The sequence below is a fragment of the Acipenser ruthenus genome, chromosome 14 (assembly GCF_902713425.1).
Source record: "Acipenser ruthenus chromosome 14, fAciRut3.2 maternal haplotype, whole genome shotgun sequence".
Lineage (NCBI taxonomy): Eukaryota > Metazoa > Chordata > Actinopteri > Acipenseriformes > Acipenseridae > Acipenser > Acipenser ruthenus.
This window is the reverse complement of record NC_081202.1, coordinates 33875718-33901376: the sequence shown is the minus strand read 5'-3', so window position 1 is coordinate 33901376 and position 25659 is coordinate 33875718. Positions and strand designations below refer to the sequence as shown.

At 39.4% G+C, this 25659-nt stretch overlaps 2 protein-coding genes across 3 annotated transcripts; one reads left to right on the top strand and one right to left on the bottom strand.

Annotated features, from left to right (window-relative positions):
- Positions 1 to 19: 19 nt before the first annotated feature.
- Positions 20 to 8435, top strand: ribc2 (RIB43A domain with coiled-coils 2). The gene is made up of 7 exons (XM_034033672.3): positions 20 to 348; positions 667 to 748; positions 1801 to 2145; positions 3880 to 3998; positions 5126 to 5353; positions 5665 to 5831; positions 7880 to 8435. Exons 1-7 carry the CDS (start codon positions 232 to 234, stop codon positions 7959 to 7961), a joined length of 1140 nt encoding a protein of 379 aa, XP_033889563.3. The 5' UTR covers positions 20 to 231; the 3' UTR covers positions 7962 to 8435.
- LOC117420125 (adenosine deaminase 2) lies at positions 8198 to 20798 on the bottom strand. Of its 2 annotated transcripts, none has more exons than XM_034033671.3 (10): positions 20402 to 20798; positions 18244 to 18560; positions 16937 to 17159; positions 16290 to 16500; positions 14107 to 14234; positions 13199 to 13289; positions 12050 to 12158; positions 11056 to 11213; positions 9706 to 9908; positions 8198 to 8847 (listed from the first exon to the last, which is right to left on the bottom strand). In XM_034033671.3, exons 1-10 carry the CDS (start codon positions 20419 to 20421, stop codon positions 8739 to 8741), a joined length of 1569 nt encoding a protein of 522 aa, XP_033889562.2. In that variant the 5' UTR covers positions 20422 to 20798; the 3' UTR covers positions 8198 to 8738. The 2 variants fall into 2 exon arrangements, with proteins under 2 accessions (XP_033889562.2, XP_058842405.1); XM_058986422.1 differs by lacking the exon at positions 20402 to 20798 and adding an exon at positions 20012 to 20373.
- Between the last annotated feature and the right edge of the window lie 4861 nt (positions 20799 to 25659).

Sequence of the window (25659 nt, the reverse complement as noted above, 5' to 3'; positions counted from 1 at the left end):
GAAGAAGACTATAGAGAAGCTGGTTCTGCACAACTGCAACCGGGAAAGTGGTTTAGTACTATTCACGCAAGCGCAGAGGTCCTGTTAGAGGGTATCTTAGCAACCAGCTTGTTTACAGAACTCTGACGCTGCTGTGGTCACTCGCAGTTATTTAAATCGTCCAATTTGCAGCTGGTTGTTTAAACTAAGATAGCGGAATACATTCGTGATAAAATAATACATTTTAAAAAAATGTACAAATTGGATCTTCCAAAGGATCTGGCCATGGCTGCTACCCTGGAACTGAGGAGAAACAGAGAGATCGAGCGACAGAACCGAATCTTTAACTCCAAAGTCAGAATAATTGGGGTAAGTATCATCAATCATATAAAATTAACAAGCAGATAGACCATTTTAATTAAAGTTGTAAACCAGTTCAACACCCTGCGCATTTGTATTTGTATACTGACAACCTTTTTAAGTATGCTTTGTTCAAAGCCGATAGTAGATAGCATTAAAGATAGCACATTCGCTGTATATTTCGTTAAATATTAGTTTGTTTGTTTTTTTCCCCAACGGTAATAACACAATTCAGTATTTTATACAGTATTAGGGTCACTGTGATATAAAATATGTTTCTTCGTAGTTTTTTATTTGTACGAATGAACTTTTTGAATCAATGTCTAGGTGGACAAAGAAGCCTTAGACTACCAGGTTAAAGAAAGGAAAATCAACGAAGAGACTGACGCGCACGTTCACGAAGCCTATGGTATGTCACGTTCACACCATGGTTAAGAATTTAAATTCGCACAGGGTCAGAATTTAGTCCTGGAACTGCAGTATGAGCTGGAACCCCGGCCGCTAACACGGACTCGGACCATTATTGATTGTGTTTTAATATACATACTCGTTTCCTGCTGGAGTCGCACATAATTCTAAGGTCTGATTCTTTCTGAAATAACTATTGAAGCGGCCCAGGGCTAGATGATCTCTACAGCCCAAATCCATGAGAGAGATATGAAATACCCACACACCCAACCAACCTTGCTTAGCTTTTTCTGAGTTCTGTTAGTGTGACACACAGTATGCATGATTTTATCCAAATCTATGTATACCAATGCAAAACATTCACAAATTGTCTCTAAATAGACTGTAGTAAAATGCCTAATTCGCTGTGTAGCATAATGAAAATAGTAAAAAATATTTAAACCAAATAGTTCTAGAATAAGTCTAGAAATACTAAAATAATGTATTATACTGCAAAATTCACTGACATTCATATCGACAATATATAACACAGACATGGAGAAAGACTTTTATAGTCAAAACATGTGTCATTGAATTTTACATTGAAGTTTCTTTTAGTGTTTCAAATGTACTGCTATTGAGTGTGTTTATAGTTATGGATAAAATACGTAATACCTAAGTCGGAAATAAATATCTAAATTCTCAAATTTCCTGTTCTTCTGTTAATATTTATAAACTGCTCATTTTAAGGACTGAGTAGATAGCATTAAGGATCTGTAGAACCATAAACGTTATCTTTTTGAAAGTTAAATGTAATAGCAACTTGCTTACCAAGCTATTAAATAAGCAGCTAAGCTCTTTGGCAGTTGCAAAAAGAAAGCTTTTTAAGTCTCATCCTAATCTATCATTTCAGCATGATCATGTTTAAATGGTTTTTGCTTTAGTAATCGTGGTAAAAGATTTGAAGAGTTGAATTATTATGCTAACTCTGATATATAAACACTAGCTTTGAAGACCTCAGAAGCATCTTCTTCAGGATGTTTTGAATGGTTTGATATGATTTCTTTTTTTCAGCTAAAGACCTGATTCGAAATGAAAAGATTGCCTGTTTGCTGGATGAGAGACAGAAGAATGACAGCAGGACCCTAAACAAGGCGGTGGAGGAGTTTCGCCAGTGTTCCCAGAAACCCGAGAGCAGGCGCGAGTTTCATCTGAATGATCCTCAAATGTTAAAGAAGGACCTCCCGGCACGCATTTCTGATCATGATCCCAGACTGTCTGTCTCAGGAGTGCAGAAGCTGGTGGGAGAAGACTTAAACCAGCAAGAGCGACACAGGATGCAGCAGGAGCAGCTGAGGGAATGGTCACTGCAACAACAGGAAGAACTGCACAGAGCACGGGAAGAGCACACATGTGCAGGTACGGTATTAGAAACAAAGGAAACAAGCGAGAAAGGGGAGGGATGATGGGGTTTCAGTATAGCCCCTTGCACATGTCGTTAGGGTATACATGCATTCATACAGACATCCATTAGAGGTGCATACATACAACAGTGTGCACATTTATTAGAGCACCCCATTGCTTCTGTAGGTTTCATTTGTTGTGCATATGAAATCGAACCACTGGAACTGAAAATCTTGGAAAATTGTCAAAATAGGCAAATTAATGATTGTCTTAAGGCCCTTTCACACTGGCACTCCTACCCGGGTCCTGGCAACCCAGGTCACAATCCTGCATAGTGTGCAACCACATACCTGAGTTCCATTTGAGCGAGACAAAATGCTTGATGGCCGTTCATGAGCCGACGCAATAAAAAACAGCCACACCTGCTTGAAGGTTTTACTTCCGTAAGAAACGTTTCTGTTTATTCTGTTTAGCCATATTTGTGTTGATTGAGACACAGCATGAGCCAGATTGTAGCAGGGATGAAGAAACATTTGCTCTAATCAACATTTGGGCCGACGGTTCAATCCAGAGAAGCTTGGATGGAAGCGTCAGTAACAAGCTGCTTCCGGGGCATTGATACGCACATTGTGTACTTGCGTCTGACACCCAGGTCAACCCTGCTTTATCAAAAGCCGTGAGAAATCCTGTACCCGACCCGCATGACACCGGGTAGGTTCTGAACCGGATAGATCATGGCTTAATTTAATTGATGACTTTAATAGGCCACACATGTAATTCATTTCTAATAGTAAGAGAAAAGGAGCACATAGTCACAAATGGTAAAATGCACGAGACTTTTTAGACGTGGTTTAAGTTGCCTAATTAATGCACACAGTGGTCTAGCATTTTCACATAAGTGCCTATTGTTTCTATATCACTAATTAGTGACTAAAAATATAAATTCTTTACACCCTTTTAATGCAGGTAGGTATGTAAAGGATAGAAATGACAGATCTTGAGGCGATCAAACAAATTTGCACGCTACTATACATATATACATACATACATACATCAGGGATGGAAACAAGACTGCCATTGCATAGCAGTCTGGTCCATTCCTGGTTTTACTACGAGGTAAATAAGACACACCTGAGTATGTAGCCTATACACTGTCGTTGACCAAGCTCATAGTAAAACCTGGAATGGCTGAAACTTATTTCCATCCCTATACATACATACATACATACATACATATATAAAATCAGCAAACATTTTCCTATTGGAATATCTGATAAGTAATAATAATCATCAATAATCGATGCATTAAAAAATAAGTTAGTATTTAAAAGCAAGAAGCAAAAAGAGCAAATGTGTAGATTCTTCACAAAATAGAAATAGAAATTAAGCATCTGCATATTATTATACAGAGTAATGTAATGTATGCATTCAAAAAAATAGGCCAACAGTGCAATTAATTGATTACAACTGAGGCTTACAAAATAAAAGCCATGGTGATCAATAACCGATTCGTATATTTTACTGATGCATCCCTAACATGTATACATACATACAATTGTGTTCCTATACAATATTTATTCATATAAAATCATTTATATATTACTAGATGGTTACGCAAAGGTTTTGCTTAGCTTTACTGCACATGTTTAGCACAGTGAATGGAAAGGCCTAAATAGAAAGCTTCATTTGTAATCCAGTTTGCCTATGAAATGTTCTAAATAACATGAAAATATCCTTTATTAATTGCAGAGGAACTTTACAACAAGAGAAGGGTGGAGCTTGATAACAGAGCTGTTGAACTTCAAAAGATTGAGGAAGAAACCAGGAGAGCTGTCACTGTGGCAACCAAAGACTTCAATTTGGCAAAAGTAAGCTGGCCTTATTTCTGTGTACGTTATATCTATTAAATATGGAATTGGGGTTCTATCTATGGTCGCTCCTCCTTTCACCTGTAAGTGGCAGAAGAGTCTACTTTATTCCTGTTCACTTCTATAAGGTTTTGCATTCACTGTTTTCTGCCTCTATGTCAGCCTGCGTGTGTAATAGACCTGGGCTGAGAGGTCTCCACAGAGCTTCTCTGACAATCATGTCTCATCTCTGCGGTGTGGCCGTATTCTTTCTTTGGCACAGCCTTGGGGTTATGGAATGCCAGTATATCCTGTTGTATTTGCATTCTATATTATTGAATATGGACTGTTCAGTGTTGGCAGATGTACCTGCGCTGGTCCCCGTGTACACAAGGTGAATAAACTAAATGAATGCAGTTATTCTGCCCATTGGGGTCTTGTCAGTTATTTGGCCATCCTCATGAGTGAATTAAACACAGCACTCCATAGACATTAATGAAAAGAAAATACATGTAACCCTAAATTAAATAGTTGAATTTAGAACATTACTTTAACTGCACTACATGTAAAGCAACTGACCTCTTATCTTTTTCACAGCACTAACACCTGGCTACATTTCAGATACTGTTTTTTTTATTTATTTTTTGTGAATCTGAGCATGGAAATTCAGTTGCGCATTATGTGGATGTAGGTTAGACCTATTTTTTCATGATACTGACAGCAACCCTTCCCCTCCCCTTTGTTCTGGAAGGATACACAAATCACGTGATTACTGTTTCAGGGAAGTGGTAGTGGAAATCTGCAACAAAGTTTGCTCACCAGAATGGTAGATAGAACCAACCATTTTATTTCTGGCCAATTTACTGGGGATATATGGGGGTGTCTTGGTAGTATTTAACTTAATGAGATTATGAGATCCTATGGTGGTCTGTCTGTCTGTCCAGTCATCCATCCATCCATCCACCTGCACAGACATGTTTGTATATATGTGGAGAATCACGTATCAAATTATTTCAATGTTTATTCTACACTATTCTGCAGTACTGGTGGTATGTGTCATGGTCATCACCTTTTTCATCATATTCATAATTCAAATTCTGAATTTATAGCTGTGGCTGTGGCTGGATTTTTTATCATATATGTTTAAGGCTGCTGAAACAAGAGAAAAACAGAAACTGGAGAAGCAGCAGGAGGAGGAAGATAACCTGGTGGAAATCTCCAACCTGATCCAGGGGGACCTGCTCTCGGAGAATCCCGATCAAGCGGTCAGTGTGTTTGGACCCCATCGTGTCGTCCCCGACAGGTGGAAGGGGATGAGACCAGAACAACTGAAGGAGATAACCCACTTCCAGCTGCAGCAAGTCCAGGAAAACATGGTAACAAACACTATTACAGAGCAGATTTGAATGCTTGCCTACAATACAATAAGGGACAGATTCTCAGTAAAAAAAAAAAAAAATAATAATAATAATAATTTATACAGTAAAACCTTTTTAATATCACTTCACAGGGACGGGGCCAAAAGGTGATAATAAGCAGTTCACCAATAACCTTCGAAAAAAAAACCCCATTAAAACAGAGCTGATAAAATAAATACTCCTGCTTTGCTGTGGAACTTGAATTATCGTAATTTATAGTAATTATTGAAATGTATTTTAAATAGACATGTTGTTTGTTTTGCACTCAGAGGTCCAAGGAAAGGGAGCAGCTTTGTGATCTGGAGTGGAAGCAGCAACGTGTGGACGCTGCTCGGAAAGCACTGCTCCTGGAGAGGCAGCAAGCGCGTCTGGAGCGTGAGCTGCGCAGAGCCCTGGACAACACCAACAAGCAGCTATCTGAGGCACACAGAGCACAGTGAGTGATGCTGTCTGAGGCGCACAGTGAGCAATACTGTCTCTGCAGTGCTGTCTGAGGCACAGTCGAAAGTCAGGCACGGGGCAGGAAGGCGCTAGGGGAAGCACAGAATAGCCTACTCGTCTGCTAGAAAAGTGACAATCGACCTTCGACTGACAGTTGATTAATCACACACTTCAATTTCAAAGCAGCAGCATAGTAATGCTTTTGTGTGTTTAAGTGTATACTTGTAGTGAACTAGCAATTGTATTCCATTGTTTGAACTAAACAGAAAGTGTGTGGATTCAAATGGATGGTAGTGCAGATACACTGGTATTCCATTACATATAAAATTACATTTTAGAATAATAAAGTTTTTAAAGTCCAGGAAGTTTTTAAATATGGTGCACAGGCAGCAAAATGTTGCAAAACTGTGTGTACACCACTAGAAAGCCAGACATGATCAAAAAACATTATTTATTAATATACTTTTTTTTTAGTGAACTGTTTTTACCTTGACTATTCAAAATAAGTAGTCGCTCTACCCTTAGTTGTGCTATGTGACCCAGGTGGATGATGTTTTCAAAACTTGTCATAATGAGTAAATCGCTGTTAAAGTTCTGGAACTAAAAAAGTGGATTCTATTTTGTGTGTAATTAATTTAACAGTCTTGAAAATAAAAAGTATTGTAAATTAAAATCCACTTGCAAGGTTTTGAAAATAACCCACTAAGGTGCTAAGTACTGAATGCTAAGTAATGTCAATCGGCACGTAAAACAAAACAAGACCGCTCATGGGTCTGGCTCCTCAGCAACAGTATCAGTCCCGGGTCTCTTTCAAGCATGCAAACAGCTCCAAGAAGTTAAGACCACTACACTGTATTTGCTGGGGACCCTGAGGGGGGCGTCACATTAGCTCTGACACTCCCGGGGTGGGGCGATGGGAAACCGGCAGGGATTGCTTCTCCTCATCGTGCAACAGCGAACCCTACTGGCTAGACACCGAGCACATTCAGAGTGGATAAGAGGCAGGGCTGGTCTCTGTTCTCTGGGATCGGTAGCCCGCCCACCTCTGCTCTGGATTGCTCTGTGTAAAAAATTCTGATTTTAGGCTGATGAGATCGGAGAATGTTCACATGCCCTCAGAATGTCTGCGGTGAGGAGAAAAAAAAAAACAATACTGGTATTCCAAATTGGGTGGAAAATAAATAATAATTGGTCACTCTAAATTAAAAAAATACAGTAACGTCAAACTCTAGTGTATTAAGCCAGTGTACTTTTAAGCATACACACTTTCTACATTAGATGCACTTGCTCACTGGATCTGTAAGCCACTAAACTCCTGGTTCATGCTCTCATCTTCACCTGCCTCGATTACTGCAACTCCCTCCTCCTTGGCCTTCCCTCCTATGCCTTCACACCACTACAGCAAATTCAAAACGCCTCCGCCCGTATCATATTAAACCTCCCCCACTCCTCTCATACCTCCCCTCTTCTCCACCAGCTACACTGGCTCCGTTTACTATCGCTGCTTATTTAAATTCCTTACCCTAGTCTACAAATCCCTCCATGGTCTCGCCCCACCCTATCTGGCTGCACTTATCACTTACTATGTTCCCTCCCGTCCCGTACGATCTCAAACTCTGTTGTCCCTTTCGGTCCCACCCTCGCCCTGTGCCCAATCCTGTTTCCGTTCCTTCTCCCTCCTGGCTCCCCTTCATTGGAATAAACTCCCACTCCATATAAAACAGTCAACCAACACTACGCAGTTTTCGCTCCTCCCTTAAAACACATCTTTTCACACTAGCTCATCCCACTGCGTGTCCTAGCCCCTAACCCCGGGTTAAGACTCTGCTTGCTTGCCCAACCCTGCCCTAGCCTCTGTTCTCACTGTAGCATCACTCTACTCACTCACCCTTGCCCAATAAACGTACCTTCTTCCTTCAGGATTTTCTTTTGAATGTACCGTTTAGTTTAAAAATTGTTCAGCGCCTTGGTTAAAGGCACTATATAAATAAATAAATAAATCAATAAATGTACAAACTGTTTTTCTATTTGTTCTGTATCCAGGAAGCAGTATCTGGAAAAGGAGGTCTTCACAAACATTCCAGAGGATGGCTACTTTGCACAGTTCAATACAACCAGTCGATAAAAGGATTACAAGGTGTAGTTCATAAAGGCTCTGTATTGCTGTCTTCAAAACATAGACCAATTTTGGTGCAATTTGAGATCTGTTGAATTAAAACTCTGTATTTGCATTTTCTCGCCTCTTACAAACCATGTACTATATTATTCATTTAGTTTTAACATTACCAAGCATATTGTAATCAAAAATAATTATTGGATTATAAATGTCAGCTTAGCTGCTTTATGAAAAGATTTGAAATGCAAGTTTCAATGTTCACTTTATTCAGATTGTTGAATCTACTTTAATATTCTTATGTAGCTGTATAACTGAAACTCTGTTCTACAACAACATAGGGTTACACAAACAACAGTGTTAAAACATAGTATTTTATAAATTAGAAAACACTTCAAAAACACATTTTCTATACAGTTTTTCTATCAATATCCTAGCCTTTTCCAATGTATTGACATTTTATTATTAAAATATCTGGCAAACTAACACCACTGTGTCCATGGTAAGTGACATTGTGATAAATGTGTCTGACTTAGGGTCCATAATTAGGAGATTGCGTTATTTGTGTTTTAACTTAGAAGGAATAATGCCATTTTTGTTTCCAAAATGATTTACAATGCTCACAAACCATATTAATATTGTAGCATACAGTGGGAAATGAAGGAAAGAGACACACACAATTGGGAGAAAATTGCAGTAAGAACCTCTGTGAATGATGGCAAAGACCATAAATGGGCCAGTAAAAAAAAAAAAAAAGAATTGCAACAAGTTACTCTTTCTAGAAAGGCTTCAGCGGCCTTGCTCTTCCAGTGCCAGTGTCTCACTGATGAAGTGCTCCCATTGCTTCTGCCAGAGTGCTGTCGCCTTTGCCTTCAGCTCTACAGATAAGGCGCTGTACCTGTGCAACAAGGGGATGGATAGTGTTCATGATATGCCAGACGTGCCCATGTTAGTTTACTCCGCAGCAAGGGAACAAAGTAAGTTCCACTGAGAACAGAGTGGTGTGCCAGTCTATGGCCATGTTGAGTTGTTTTAGTAAAGCGTGTCAGTGACATGCATCCTCTTTATGCACATGGAAAAACGTAAGTTCGACACACACACAGGCAAAGTGTGTTAGAGCTCTGCTCTTTTTTCACAACAAACTGAATAGTGTTGTATCCTCCTGCAATTCATTTATCTTCTTATATTTACATTTACACAAAAGATTATGGCCAAAAGTTTATGAAGATGATTTAGATTTTTTTTTATTTAACATCATGTAATCAAAGAATGATATCGCAAAAAAGTCTACTGGAAACCATAATAGTAGTATAGTATATCAATGTTAGATTTTGAAATGTCACATTTTTCAATGTCAGTTTTAGTTACATATATAACATACTACAACGTGGTATGTAATTCAATATGTTAACATAACATTATTCAGCAGGTTTATGAAGCAACATTTGTTAATTCTATAGGGTGATACAACACTTTTGGCCACTGCTGTAGACCGTATTGATCTCCCTTCAATTCTGCTCTCCTGGTTAACTATGCATGTTTTTCTATCATGGTCCAGCCATTGCGTGTACAGTTTGTGTAAATGTACAGCCTTTAATGAGTCCTGGCTAGCTGTCATAAAAATGCATTCAAAGAGAACTGTTGCACCCAGATGTTTTTATGTCACCTCTTCCAACACACAAGACCAACTGCCAACAACGTTTTAAGTCATTTTACAGGGAAAAAAAACCAACAAAAAACAGTAAATGAACTTTACCTGATGGAATTGGTCGCCAGCTGTTTGAGAGTCCTCAGGTCTGACTTCATCCCTCCAATCCCCATGAAGGCCTCGTAGAAATCGTAGGACAGGCCCTTGGCGCCGAAGATGGCTGGGTCATCTGAGCTGATCACCATGGGGTGGCCTTCAGCCATCAGAGTGGAGGCTGGGTGGTTCCGCAGGTCTGAAACCAGCTGCATGACCTGGGAGGGAGAGGGAGAGGGGGGAGAGAGAGAGAGAGAGGGAGGGAGGGTGTCTCAGTGGAGCTGCAGAACTTGCTTTGGATAAACTCTAATCTAATCCTGGACTAGCAAGTAAGGAAATCCAAGGCTAGTGCTAAGGTCTGTGAAACCAGCAACCACCTACAGCTATGGCCAAAAGTTTTGCATCACTTAGAATTTTAGGCTTGAGACATAATAATAAAAACAAATTTAGATATTTTATTTAACATTGTGTAATGAAAGAAAGTACAAAATGATATTGCAAAAAGTCTACCGGAAGCCATAATAGTAGTAAAGTATTTCATGTTAGATTTCAAAATGTCACATTTTTCAATTTATTTTTGTTAAGTATATAGAAAATTACAACCTGGTATGTTCAATATGTTAATGTAACATTATTCAGCAGGTTTCATTCAATTTTATGAAGCAAAATTAGTTAATTCTATATAGGGGGATGCAAAACGTTTGGCCACAGATGTACAGTGCAGGACAGCCCTGAAATCATACCAAGACATTCTGCCATTCTAACTGGTCACCTAAGAGCAAATCATTTTTAAGAAATGTTGAGTGTCCCAATAACATTAATTCACAGCTTAATTTACCTGATTATTTATGTAAAACTGGTTGGACTTCCTTACTAAGGTAGCATTAGGTGCTAAATAAATGGCCAAAAATATACATTAATGTTAAGTTTACAACTACCAATATGACAAAAATATGGGATAAAAAGAGGAGTCCCATTGGACTGGCTAAGTTTGTCTCCCAGTACTTTACTGATCCACTAAACCAGGAGGCTGTACATCACCGTGCCACAAAAGATTATTCTTTGCATTAGTAAAGAGAGCTCTTTTTTCATAACAAATTATGTGTCTGCATTTATCACAAGACCCCACCAAATACAAAAAACAACAACCGCCTGCAGGAAAACATCATCACAATGACAGACTGACATTTTAAAGCACTTTTCTCCATGGGAATAGTTCAAGCCACAACTTCTACACAATTTTAATTTGAAGCCTTACAGCAAGTTGCTTGAAAGGTTTGCAGACAGTTGTCTAGTAGTACCTGTGCTTTAGGGTGAGACACCCGGCTCCTCTGCAGACCCCAGTGTACGGTGAGAGCTAGTTACCTGGTTTGAGATGGGGCAGATCTCCAGTGGGACCTCGGTTTTCCTGGCCAGCTCCCTGGCAGCGGGGTGATGTACCAGAGCATAGCCGTGCCCAATGCGGGAGGTGTTCAACACGAGAGCATCAAGCACATTCTCATCCACATCCATGCCCTTCCAATCTGCCGTTAAATACATTTTAAAATGTCTTGTAGGCTTTGTTTTTAAATAATAGGAGTTTAACACTAGAACTGCCACGGTAGTCATTTTGACGGGTTTGGATTTAAAATGTAAACGAATCTGCGTTTGTGAATGCAATGCAGTTGTCCTTTTTTTTTTTTTTTAAAAACGGACAACCACATTGCATTGACAGTACGCAGATTAGGTTACATTTTAAATCTCATTAATCCCGCGGCGGTTCTAGTGTTAAAGTGTTGTGGCAATTCTGTACTGTTATTATGCCATTTTATACACAGAATGCAGAGATCAGCGTTGACAATAAAAACGGAAAATGTTCAGATTTAAAAGATACAAAACACATACCAATCTTATTATTATCCTGCCTTAGATATAAATGGCACATTCCTTTTATGAAAAAAAAGTCTGCATGACATCATGCAATAACCTAAAATAATCGTCAGATAGGCTGACTATACCTATACCATATACCATATATTAATCACATGACATATTTGCATACAGGCTTTACCCTTCTAAGACTACAAGCTGTGTCAGGTCTGTTGTGGTTATGGCACGGTGATTAGGTTGCTGCAATAGGGATGGCAATAAGACTCCCATTGCACAGCAGTTTGCTCCATTCCTGGTTTTATTATGAGTTTAATAAGACATACCTGAGCTTGTTACCTATAAACTGTGGCTAATTGGGCTCATTTTAAATCCTGGAACAGGGGCAACTGCTATACAACACAAGTCTTCTTTCCAACCCTGTGCTGGGTCTCAACAAATCAAACTGAGGGAAAACCTTATGAGCTGGCCTCACATTTCCTCCTCATCTTACCCGTCTCTCCTGCATGGAAGAAGTACGTCAGGTTGACTCCCTTCAAAGCAGGGATGGAGAGGGGCTCTTTGAAGTACCAGAGAGGGTGACCCCCATCCTCCTGCCCCACCTGAAACAGACAGGGACCAGCCAGGTAATCCTCACACAATCTCTCAAATGCTGGGATTGATTTCAGATGTCAATAAAGCGACTCATCTTCATTGTCAGGGAAGTTGCACCAACTTACTTACTGTTTAAGTCAAGTGTTTATTTTCAATAGTATGATATGTGTATGTGTTTCTGAAATTCATACAGAGCAGCAGAGCAAGGGAAGAGGGTAGCAGCAGTGAAGCTGTAATATAAAGGGTCTCCCCGGCTCAACTTGACCAACAGGGGTTACTCAGCCTCTCACACCAACTGCTTTATTTTTATTGGAAACAAGATTTAACTAGAACTAGAATTGGGGGGTTTCTGTGAACAAAAACAAAGTATCCCTGGTAGCAGGGATAAATGGATGTGAAAATCGTGTTAAAAACAGTGTGGCACTGAAACAGTAAATAGTCACTGGACACTATCTGTGATGGAACTTTACTGAGAGAACCATAGAATACAGCTGTGTACCAAACATTAGGACAATAACTCAAAGTGTACTGTCTCTATGCAGATTCAAAAGCTTTAGTGCAGGGGTGCCCAATCCTGGTCCTGGATGGCCGATGTCCCTCCTGGCTTTTGTTGCAACTGTGCCCTAAATTACTTAATTGGACCAATCAAGCCCTTATTAGAAGCTTAATTGGTCCAATTAATCAATTTAGTGTACAGTTTGAACAAAAACCAGGAGGGCATCGGCCCTCCAGGACCAGGATTGGGCACCCCTGCTTTAGTGGGTTATGAGATGCTAGCAGTAGTAGGAGCCCTATTTTAATAGTCTAAAGAAAATAAGACATCTGGATCTCATTGAGTATCTAATTTATGAAAGCCCTTACAATGAATTTATAATTTTATCAGCATTTCCTCCGCCACCATTTAGGTAATAACAATAAGTCCACTTGACCATTGTCTCACTGCACACGGTTTTTGCATCAATTTCTGTTGAACTGCAGTTTAATGACAGCTGATTTTCATATGAGTGCTTTCATGTAAACCCAACAAGTGTCAAGCACTGCGTCCTACCAGGTCGAATCCCGCCATGATGTCGGGGAATTTCTCTTTTAAATGCAAAGCTACGTAGACAGCCTCCTTGATTTCAGAAACATCTTGCTTCCTGTAATAAATAAACAAAAGCTCATTTTAAATCACTCACAACATATACTTCTCGGACGGGTTTCGCTATTAACACCACAAAAAACAAAGACAGGAAAACAAAGTCCACGGCAAACCACCGACAGGCCAGGAATTTAAAAAGCAGTCTCTACACACAATGCTACAGATAAGTGAATCACTGAAATAAAAAGGGATGTATAAAAAAGAATGTCCACTAGGAGGCACTGCAGACATTTTTTTTTTTTTTTACAGAGAAAGTACATCTCCTAAAACAACCAGCTTTATCTTTTTAGAGATGAAAACATGTGGAGGGGGGGGGGGATCAGTGATGACCATAGAAGCCAGTCACTGATAAACAACACTGGCTTGGATAGAAATCACTGGAAGGGCTACCTTACTACCGTCCCTGTCTTACCCATCTCTATGATCACTGGTTTGTCTCAACAAGTACTCTGCCATTGGTAACTACCACCCATATATAATGCAGCTTTAAGTGACTGTATCATAATTGGCATTCTTTTAATCTAAAGCTGAGGGGGAAAAAAAGCCAATTTGTGGTTTGAAACTTGGTTTCAGGCCACACCAGGGGAGACTTGGGGTTTGATGCAGAAGAGTTGCCTCAAATTAAGTCTCCTGGAACCAGGTTTCAAGCCACTGTTCCTGAAAAAGTGGCATTGTGTTCACACAGCTTCACATTGCATATAAATGCACTCTGGATCAATACACGTTTCAGCGTTCAGCACTCCAAATAAGGGGAGGTGCCTTCAAGAAATGGACAATTGTTTTTCTAGACAAAGCAATCCAACCTGACCATGTACCTGTGTGCTGTGAAGATGAACTGAGCGCCCAAGAAATCAGGATGAGCTGAAACAAACTGCTTGGCAACGTCCCGATAGGCAGCCATGGACCAATCCTTATCATGAGTCGTGCCATCCAGTTCGTACACCTGTGAAGACGAGCCTGGTATTAGACGGGCTGTTTTTCTTGAACTGCCTGGAACGATTTCATCAACGGAAGCCGGAAAAAAAAACTGGAGGCGGATCTGAGCAACACGCATAGTACCTTCACCACAGACATAAACAAACAAGAGAGCTGCTTCTGCATCCAGTGCTCAAAGAAAATCTGACATTTGAGATAAAGTAATAAAATAATGACTTGGATCGCATTATTGAGGAGTTTAGTGAATAATCAAGTGTTCAGGAGATGGATTTATCAGTATGTACGACTCTGATAAATACAGCAAAGGAGTGGGGCAGGGCTGGAGATGCAGTGCTCAGTGTCATGTTGATACGCAGTGCCTTTTAAACTTGTTTCACTGCGAATAAAATGACTTTATTCAATTTAAACAGCGTGTGTTGTGTAATGTTATTCTTTATATAAAATCAGTTAGACCTGACGAGCCTGACACATGGAGAAGAAGGGTAAATGTTGAACAGCATAGTAAGTAATGAGCATGAAATACTAACTGGTGGATAGCAGATATTGGGGGTGATGTAAGGATACGCACAAAGTGATTCGCGGGTGCAAAACCCCAATAACGCTGCCGTAAATTGCATTTAGCAGCCGTAAAGTCTGATTTTACCAGTCGCTAAAAATGTGGCGTGTGTAAAAAATGGTGTTCACCTGGCATTCTGCACCAGCTATCAAATTTGCACTTTGCCATCATTAATCCATTAATTATATTAACACACATTCAAATGAAGAAAAGAGCATGGAAATGGGCAGGATCTGGATACTAAGCAGGTGCAAATATTCTAATGTAATGTAAGGATTTTGCCTTGCACTTGGGCAATTGCTGACTCCAAAAACTTTGCACCTCCTCTTACAAGGTGCAAATCATTGTAGAAGCGAGTAACTAAGCTGTATAAAAGCACACCCCTGCAGAGACCTGTCATTGGCTTCAGGATGGCTGCTGTGGTACACTTCCTGATGCGGAGACACTTGGCTCTTGTTGAGGAGAGACAGGAACACGTTCAGAGCAGAAGGACAAGACAAAGAAGTCTCCACATATTCAATCCCAGGGTCACTTTGTTTGGGATGCCAGAGGATGTGGTGCTAAAGCACTATCATCTCACTCCGCAGGCCATCCTAGACTTCATAGCTGAAATGAGGGATAAGCTAGACCCCCACGTCAATCTAGGGGCCGCTATCCCTGCACATGTGAAAGTGATGTGTTCTCTTCGTTACTTAGCCTCTGGTTCCTTTCAGACCACAGTTGGAATGTCTGGAGGGATAGCCCAATCCACCTTACCTTGCTTTTGAATGTAAACACACTACTTTATATCAGCGAAAAGGAGTTCTGAGAGAATGAGATGGATTAAAACCATATATAACATACTTTACAGACTAGCATAAACCAACAGGAGATAATAAGTTAATTAAAAATAAAAGTGGGAGTAAAATAAATCAATTAACCTGTGTGCCTTAAAGTAAAGGAAGTAGTGGGGTTCCAGAAAATGTAACGTTATACGTCCCCACATGTTGCTACAGCTGTTTAAATAACGTACCTGTCATTTTTATTTTCATTGTTAACATCCTGACCATTTTTTACACTTATAACTTTAAACTCAGTATCAAAGCTCTTTCCAAAATGGCTTCTCTACCCCACTGGGGTTTGAGATCTGTCCTCTAAATCACTGCAGAAGAGCAATTAAAAAAAAAACATAACAAGTGCTCTGGCTTTTCTGTTCCGTACCACATCATGGATCATTATTGCTGTGCTACCTGTTTGACAATGTAGGCAATAATCCTTACACTATCAGTGTACTAGAGCTGCCATTTTGAATTGAGCTTTGAAACAGAGGTTAAAGTTATAAAAGTGGAAAAAGTTGTCAGGATGTTAACAATGAAATTAAAAATTACAGGTATGTTATTGAAACAGTTGTATCAACACGTGACGATGTATAACGCTATATTTTTTTTGAAACCCTGCTACTTACTCTTTTTAAAAGGAAATCATGATTTAGTGGGTGGCAGTAAAAGTGTTAAGAAGCGAGCATACCGGTGGCAGAACCACCCTGAGCTCGATGTACATGACGTTATCCTGGTAGAACTCCAGCAGGGCCTGGTAGAAGTAGGCTTTGAACACAGGGGCGTAGGAGATGAGGCCCGAGGCTACTCCAAACAGGTCCTCAAACTTGCGCCAGATGGCATCCTGGGAAGGGTAGGTTGCCTCTGGGTCCTCTGTGAAGAGGGTGAGGTTTCTGATTAAACTGTAGGGTCACAGAGAGGAGAAATAACCATCAGAGTAACACACTCTTCAGCCAAGCAGACATCTAGTACTGTACATGGACCACATGTGTGAGACCACTGAACACCACCCCAGGGTTTTTTTCTATGATGGGGGCTTTTGAGAGATTATGAGAGATCTAAATCCTATTGAGCATGCTTGGGATAAACTTGAACAATGCATTCATCATTACAGTCCTCGTTTCCTGTCTACCTCGAATCATGTTGGTATTGGCTCCTCTCACAGTCTTTGTTGACTTACATTGTATGAATGATACACAAGCAATGCCATAGGAACCACTCAACACGATGAGATGGCACACTTAATATAGACATTGATAATATAATGGAATTGAAAGGTGTTCATGTGCTTCATTATAGATGGATATGCATGCACTTTTTCTAAGTTAAAAAACCTACCTGTTATCAAAATCGTTGACGTTGCTGATTTTTTTCCTTAGGGTCTCGAGTAAAAGCCAGTCGGAACAGTCTGGCAGTCTGGTCTGGGGGTCTTCGGCAAAAAAGTGAAATCTCACCGAATTCTTGGTGGTAAAACAGATATAGCAGTGCGAAACGTAGCTTGCGTTTCTGATCAGCCAGTCAACCCTCAGAATAGCATAGTCGTGAATGTGCAAGGCAGCTCCTTCAAAAAATCAACACAACCTGCTAGTATTAGTGTACTTGCATTACCCCATAACAAACTCATAGCAAAGTGTAATAAAGCATAGTGAAAGCATGATTAAGTACAGGTAAGCATGTAAAGCGCAGAGAGGTATGGTAAAGCACAAGTAAGCATTGTAAAGCAGAGAGGTATGGTAAAGCACAGGTAAGCATTGTAAAGCAGGGAGGTATGGTAAAGCACAGGTAAGCATTGTAAAGCAGAGAGGTATGGTAAAGCACAGGTAAGCATTGTAAAGCAGAGAGATATGGTAAAGCACAGGTAACCATTGTAAAGTGCAGAGAGATATGGTAAAGCACAGGTAAGCATTGTAAAGCAGAGAGGTATGGTAAAGCACAGGTAAGCATTGTAAAGCAGGGAGGTATGGTAAAGCACAGGTAAGCATTGTAAAGTGCAGAGAGGTATGGTAAAGCACAGGTAAACATTGTAAAGCAGAGAGGTATGGTAAAGCACAGGTAAGCACTGTAAAGCAGAGAGGTGTGGTAAAGCACAGGTAAGCATTGTAAAGCAGGGAGGTATGGTAAAGCACAGGTAAGCATTGTAAAGCGAAGAGAGGGATGTACTGCATCTTGACTTTGTACCTCTCAGTTGCTGTTCTATCACAAACAAAATCCAAGAGAACTGCTTTCAAATATTGGCAGAATAGAGAAATGAATAAATGCTAAAAGCATCCATGTCAATATTTGTGATGTCTTTATAAAGCATGTTATCATCTCCCCCATGTGATTGTGATAGTCTGTAGTGCAGTGAGATGCAGATACACTGCCTGTTAATACAAAAGTCTATCACCATAACTTAACATCCAAGTGATTTACTACTAACTTGAGAGAAAAGATAAAAACATGATTTAAGGGAATCGTGATTATTGCGAACATCTTTACCCATTATCAATTACTTAAAAAAGTCATCAGCATCATCCAACCCTACTGCCACCATGATCAATTATTTAGCAGGTGTGTCATTTATATGAAGTAGGTATCCTTGTGACGTGGTTCTTTATTGCACCACTGACTCCTCTCCAGAACCCTGGCTTGTAAACAGATCTCACCTTTGGGCATCCTCTGTATGAGCTTGAAGACCTGGCTCTGCTCGATGAGCTCGCGGGCCCTGAAGAAGTGCATGGCTGGAGGGAATCTCCCGGAGCGCTGGCAGGCCTCCAGCTCCTGCTCCATCAGGCCATGGAGCAGGCTGCTCACCTGCATCTCTGTCCCCGTCAGCAGGAGGTTCCCCCCTGTGCGCTGAGACTCCTCGTGCTGCATGAGTTGGTCCCTCAGGGAGGTGGGAGCACTGTGACACAAGCAGAGCAAGCAGAGAGACAGTGTGGCCAGGGCAGCTCTCACAGGCTGGAGGTCAGCTGACATCGCTCTGAAACGAGAGAGAAAACCACTGGCCAAAAGTGCTCTTATAAAAGTTTACCACTCTACATTTGCATAGCAATTGTGCAGTTTTCCCATGTTTTTCTGATAGTTGAACTATTTCAACCACATGCTTTATCATGGTTTCCACCGTTTATAATATGCTTTACCTTTATGGTCTTCACAATGCTACGCTTCACAATGTCTTCACTACATATTACACTTAAGAACATAAGAAAGATTACAAACGAGAGGAGGCCATGCAGCCCATCTTGCTTGCTTGGTTGTTAGTAGCTTATTGACTGCAGAATCTCATCAAGCAGGATCCCAGGGTGTCAGCTTCAACAACATTACTGGGGAGTTGGTTCCAGACCCTCACAATTCTCTGTGTAAAAAAGTGCCTCCTATTTTCTGTTCTGAATGCCCCTTTATCTAATGTCCATTTGTGACCACTGGTCCTTGTTTCTTTTTTCAGGTCGAAAAAGTCCTTGGGTCGACATTGTCAAAACCTTTTAGAGATTTGAATGCTTGAATCAGATCACCGCGTAGTCTTCTTTGTTCAAGACTGAACAGATTCAATTCTTTTAGCCTGTCTGCACACGACATGCCTTTTAAACCCGGGATAGTTCTGGTTGCTCTTCTTTGCACTCTTTCTAGAGCAGCAATATCCTTTTTGTAATGAGGTGACCAGAACTGAACACAATATTCTAGATGAGGTCTTACTAATGCATTGTAGTTTTAACATTACTTCCCTTGATTTAAATTCAACACTTTTTACTATATATCCGAGCATCTTGTTGGCCTTTTTTTTATAGCTTTCTCACATTGTCTAGATGAAGACATTTCTGAGTCAACATAAACTCCTAGGTCTTTTTCATAGTTCCCTTCTTCAATTTCAGTATCTCCCATATGATATTTATAATGCACATTTTTATTGCCTGCGTGCAGTACCTTGCACTTTTCTCTATTAAATGTCATTTGCCATTGGTCTGCCCAGTTCTGAATGCTGTCTAGATCACAGTGTTTGCCACTATACAAATAAGAGATTTAAGACAGCCATGCATTTGTAATGACAGGCGGTTAGGTATCTTATGTCTTACATCTTACAATAGTAAACCGCAACTTGTGGAATGTCGTTACCAAGTACCATCATCAGGTAGCAGTTCTTCTGAAGTATGTAAATTATAAAGTGAATACTTCCTCAATTCGATTTACATACAAAAAATTAACCCGAGCTATTGCTGTTTGCAGACAGGTCATTTTCACTTCTGCAAACTAAACAAGACTGGCCCCTTTTCACTTCTGAAAAGGGCAATAATAAACATGCTCTACGTGCCCCGTGTTCACAGCCGGTAATGCCGTTAGCAATCAATCTGAAAGTTTTTCTTATTTTATACTTCCGTAAAAGTAAAATAAATAAATAAATAAATAAATAAATAAATAAATAAAGTCTTGTCTTACCCTGTTTTCTCTTTTTTTTTTAAATAAATTAACGTGACGACGATAATACCTGGTTGCAGTTCAGTCAAACGCTGGTTATTTTTTATATATACGTTTGCAATATAAAGATGTCCCGTTAACGAAGTACTTTATTATATGATCAAAAACAGTATTGCGCTGACAGTTTGCGCGAAAGTTTTTACGCATGAACACATTACAGGTCATGTTAAAATAGTACTGTGCATGTTGAAAACATGTTTTTATTACACAGGTCTCCAAGCCGCAGTTGAGTCTTGCTTCATCCAAATGCAAACCAAATAAAAACAATGCGATATTGCAAAGGGTACCGATATAATTCAAACACTCTTAGATAAATACTTTGCAAGTTATGTTTGTTTGTTAAATGCTAACCTGTGAATATTCGGGGTCATGTTAAGATTCAAACACTTGCTGCTTCTGTGTTTACGGAGTGAGAACCCATTGCACCTTCTTTGTCTTTCGTAGACACAAAAAAACGTCACATCCCTCCAGTGTAGGGTGACCTGACACCCCAGTTTTCCATCAAAGTTCCTGGTGTCCCGACCAGTGGTCCAGATAAGCTACGTACCTGCCGTTTTTACGCACTACATTTAAATGTAATGCGTAAAAACACAAATAGCAATTTTGCAGCACAGCTTGTCTGCCTGCCCTAAAAATTCCACTAACAACTACAACTCCCAGAATACAATGTCTTCAGTTCAGGGGCGTTCACACCGGAAAGCTTGCGCACCGCGCTGCAGTACTGTTCACACCAAACGAGGCAGGGTAAAGTCAGTGGGCGCTCTGTTGTTACGTCACGGCTGCAGGTACCTTGGCTTTTGGTTGCCGAGCAACAAACAGTAAATGCCAGCGGGAAAATAAAACTCTTTTGACAGAACTGAAGACACTGACAAAAGACAAAACTGAGGAGCGAAACATTATAAATATTTTTTTATAAAACCTAATTGTAACGCCACCCTTGCTTTTAATATATATATATATATATACATACACACACAATACTTCGAAGAATGCACAGCAATCAAACAAACAAAAAATGCGATCGCTCTGCTCTACCGGAGAAAGAAAAAAACTGTATGTAAGATCGTTGTGGTTACATAAATAAATAAATATAGCGGGTATTTTTACGTTTACTATAACCTTTTTGACATTTTTACTTATGGGTCATTCTGTATCAATCATTGTTACCCATAGATCTTAGATTTGGATAAAACGTTTTGCTTTATCTTTTATCTCTATCTTTCTGCACTTAATTTATCAAAAAAAAAATGCTTACATTATAGTAGCAGGTGCATAATTAATTTTCAATGTCGAGTTTACCACAAAAAATATATATTACCTCATTTACGTAATTATGTATATTTAATATTCACTCTGTAATCCCATTTGTACACCCACAGACCACCATTCTACATCTTTTTTTTGTATTATTAATATCTCGGTAACTATTAATTGTTGTATTATACAATGCCGGGAAATCTGAAATTAAAGCGAGCAGCTTTTCCTCCATTTTATTTTTTTATTTCTTCCTCGCAAAGGAACCTCCTACTTTCCCCTGATTGGCTGTTGGTAGGTTACGTCACGACGCGGCGCGGCAAAAGTTGAAAATATTTGATCTCTTGCGCGTCCCTCTGCCGCTGCGCGTAACCGCCTTCATTGAGAACCATTGCTTCGGTTTTTTATTTTTCTTAAAAATATTTCCCAACATAAAACCAATGTCACCTTACAATAATTGATTTTGAGTTTCAGTGTTTTAAAATAAAATATCAAACAGAACGAAATTTCAATGTATCATTTGTAATTCAGTAATATGAGAGAATTGGTCAGGGGTCTGAATACTTTTGCAAGGCACTGTGTGTGTGTATATTATATATATATATATATATATATATATATATATATATATATATATATATATATATATATATATATATATATATATATATTATACACACACACACACTACCGGTCAAAAGTTTTAGAACACCCCCATTTTTCCAGTTTTTATTGAAATTTAAGCAGTTCAAGTCCAGTGAATAACCTGAAATGGTACAAAGGTAAGCGGTAAACTGCCAGAGGTTAAAAAAAAAGTTTAGGTTACCAAAAACTGAAAAATAATGTACATTTCAGAGTTATACAAAAAGGCCTTTTTCAGGGAACAAGTAATGGGTTAACAACTTACAGCTGTTCTGCAGCAATGGAAGTAAATTAAGCCTTGAAAGTTGATGCTAACAATTCCTACAGGTGTCCCAACTTTTGTTGATTACTTACAAACCCTCTGTCTGTATAAAAGCAGTGTTGGAACAGACTGTGTTACTACACCCTCTTAAGCATTATTTGGACAGTATTGTACTGCAGGAAGTAGTATATTGCTCTCATAATGGCGAGAAAAAGGCAATTAACAAAGGAAGACAGACAGACAGACCATTATAACCCTTAAAAGAGTAGGTCTTTCCTTTAGAGAAATTGCAAAGAAAGCCAAGGTGTCAGTGAGTACAGTTTCCTACACCATCAAAAGGCACTTGGAAACTGGAGGAAACTCAGACAGGAAGAGGTCTGGGAGACCCAAAGCCACAACAGAATCAGAAGACAAGTTTCTGAGAGTCAACAGCTTGCGTGATAGGCGGCTCACAGGACAACAGCTTCAAGCACAGCTTAACACTAGTCGAAGTAAGCAAGTCTCAGTTTCAACTGTGAAGAGAAGACTTCGAGCTGCAGGTTTGACAGGTCGAGTGGCAGTAAGACAGCCATTGCTAAGATGGCAAAATAAGAAAAAGAGGCTTGCCTGGGCCATGAAGCACCGCCAGTGGACTACTGAAGACTGGAAAAAGGTCTTATGGACCGATGAATCAAAATTTGAAATCTTCGGTTCATCACTCAGGGTTTTGTACGCCATCGAGTAGGTGAAAGGATGGTTCCTCAGTGTGTGACACCAACTGTCAAACATGGAGGAGGAAGCGTGATGGTCTGGGGCTCTTTTCCTGGATCCAGAGTCGGTGACTTGCACAGAGTGAGTGGCACCAAAAACCAAAACTGCTACCACAGCATTTTGCAGCGCCATGCAATACCCTCTGGTATACGCCTAGTTGGTCAGGGGTTCATCCTACAGCAAGATAATGACCCAAAACATACCTCCAGGCTATGTCAGAACTACCTTAGAAGAAAAGAACAAGACGGTAGGCTTCAAATCATGGAATGGCCAGCACAGTCTCCAGACTTAAACCCCATCAAGCTGGTTTGGGATGAACTGGACAGAAGGGTGAAAGCAAAGCAACCTACAAGTGCAACACATTTGTAGGAACTTCTGCAACAGTGTTGGGAAGAACTTTCCGAACAATATTTGATTTCCATTGTAGAAAGAATGCCACGAGTGTGTTTGGCTGTTATATCTGCAAAAGGTGGCTACTTTGATGAGTCAAAAATTTAGATTACATTTTGTTAAACAAAACGATTCCATGATTTCTTTTTTATCTCCAATTGTTTATTTGTTCGATGCTTTAATTACATTGAGACATTAAACTGCGTAAATTTCAATAAAAACTGGAAAAATGGAGGTGTTCTAAAACTTTTGACCGGTAGTGTATATATATATATTGTAGCGATCTGTGTACTGTTTGCGTACTGTATTCCCTCTTGTTTCTACTGTCTGTGCTGTTAATCCTGCTGTATTGTGTCCCTCCCCCCACCCCGTCTGTATTACCTGTAGTTGCGGGTTCGCTCTGTCCCTGTGGCTGTGCGAGCTATCCTGCACACATGGTGCGCCCTGGTCCCTGTCATTGGCTGTTGGTTGTGTGTGCCTATTGGTCCTGGTGTACGGCTGGGGACCAATGGGATAGCTGTTCGCTCTGGCACCCGATTAGCATAAAGGGGCGGGGTTAAGTTATAAAAGGGGGCGTTGCACGCTCATTGTGGTCGGTCCAGTGCAAGTGGATAGAGCAGTGGACTCTGCATGGTGTTGAAAGAGATCCTAAATAAAGCTTTAACTCTGGAAGCAGTGTTGTCTCCTTCTGTTCTGTCTACTGCGTGAAACGCTACAATATATATATATATATACACACATACACACACACATACACAATTACATAAAAAGGTCTTGAATTAAAGTTAAAAAAAATTAGATACAAGGGGTTAAATTAAATTATATTTTTTAAATTGACACCGTTTTTGTAGCTTTGCTATTTTTGCAAGATTTAGGAGATCTAAAAATTGTTTAATTCAGCCTGAAAATGTAAAAAAAAAAAATACTTGTTTCTTTAAAAATTTTGATTTATGAATGTAGAATTTAGCCAAAAGTATTATCAAATTTACAATGAATAGGATTTCTTTATTTTTATGTTTAAAAGAGAAAATGAGCGCCGCAGATTGTAGATCAATAGTTACATCCAAATGAGTATGGATAAAAAGGCAAATATCTAATCAAAATGTCCTGATAAAGGAACACAAAAAAAAAAAATAGTACAATGGATTCTGTTTCACCATTACAGAAGCTACAGAAGGCTGATACATCAGGGTTATATTTACTAAATGTTTAATTAATAGGGTAAAGCTTATGTAAAATATTAAAACTAACTTCTCTAACTTTGTTATTAATACAGTATTTGAGAGGGAGGGACCAAGATAAAACATTTCCGTATCATCAAGTAAATCCGTGATTAAAAAAACAAAGACTTTCCTCTTCTCAAAACATTTTGGTTATTAACAACTCTCTATTAGGGATAACATTATGAATATGACAGTTTCCAAGCTGTTAAGCCTTGCCAGTGAAATTTTGACAGTTTACATGGAACTTTATCTGGGGAATAATTGCACGCCAACAGAAATTTTAAACCCCCCAATTTATGGAAAATTAAATTTGTAATTAAAAACCAGATCGAATAGTCCTGGAGCAAGCATTGTTTTAGCCATTTAATTTAAAATGTATTGTTGAGATGATCAAAGCCTGTAATATTTTAAGCCACCAAATTCGGGATTAGATATGAAGACAGATTTTGTTTTTATTTTATGGGGTTTGTTCTTACAAATAAACTTTATTACTATCTTTTATAATATATTTTTAGACATAAAGTGGGAGTGCAGGGTATACTAATCTAGAGGTGCCTTCAGCTTTAGATAATAAAGATCTACCAAATATAGATAAATCTCCTTGTAGCCACGGATTAACGATTGATTTATGGCTAGTTTTTTGAATCCTAGGAAATAAATAAATAAATAAATAAATAAATAAATAAATAAATAGATAATGAATCTGTTATCCCTCTAGTATCGAATTCGTGTACGTCACCAGCTCATTCGGCTACTCCGGATAAATGGGCAAATGTGATATTATTTATCAATATTATTATTAGCGCTATTATATATTTATTAAAAATACACAACTCCATACCCATTTTCGAAAGATGTGGCGTCTCTGAATCTACAATTACACTGATAATAGTATCTCCGTACAAGACAAACTTCCACAGTGGGAGCGGCCATTTTGGTTTTGCTGCAGTTCACCGACTCTCATCCCCGGTGAATCTTCACCGGTGAATTTAACAACAGTTCGTTGAGCAACTCCTGGTGAGTGTAACGACAGACCACTTAAGTTGAAAATGTTTTTACAACAGTGTTTTTTTCTGTTCATAGTTGTA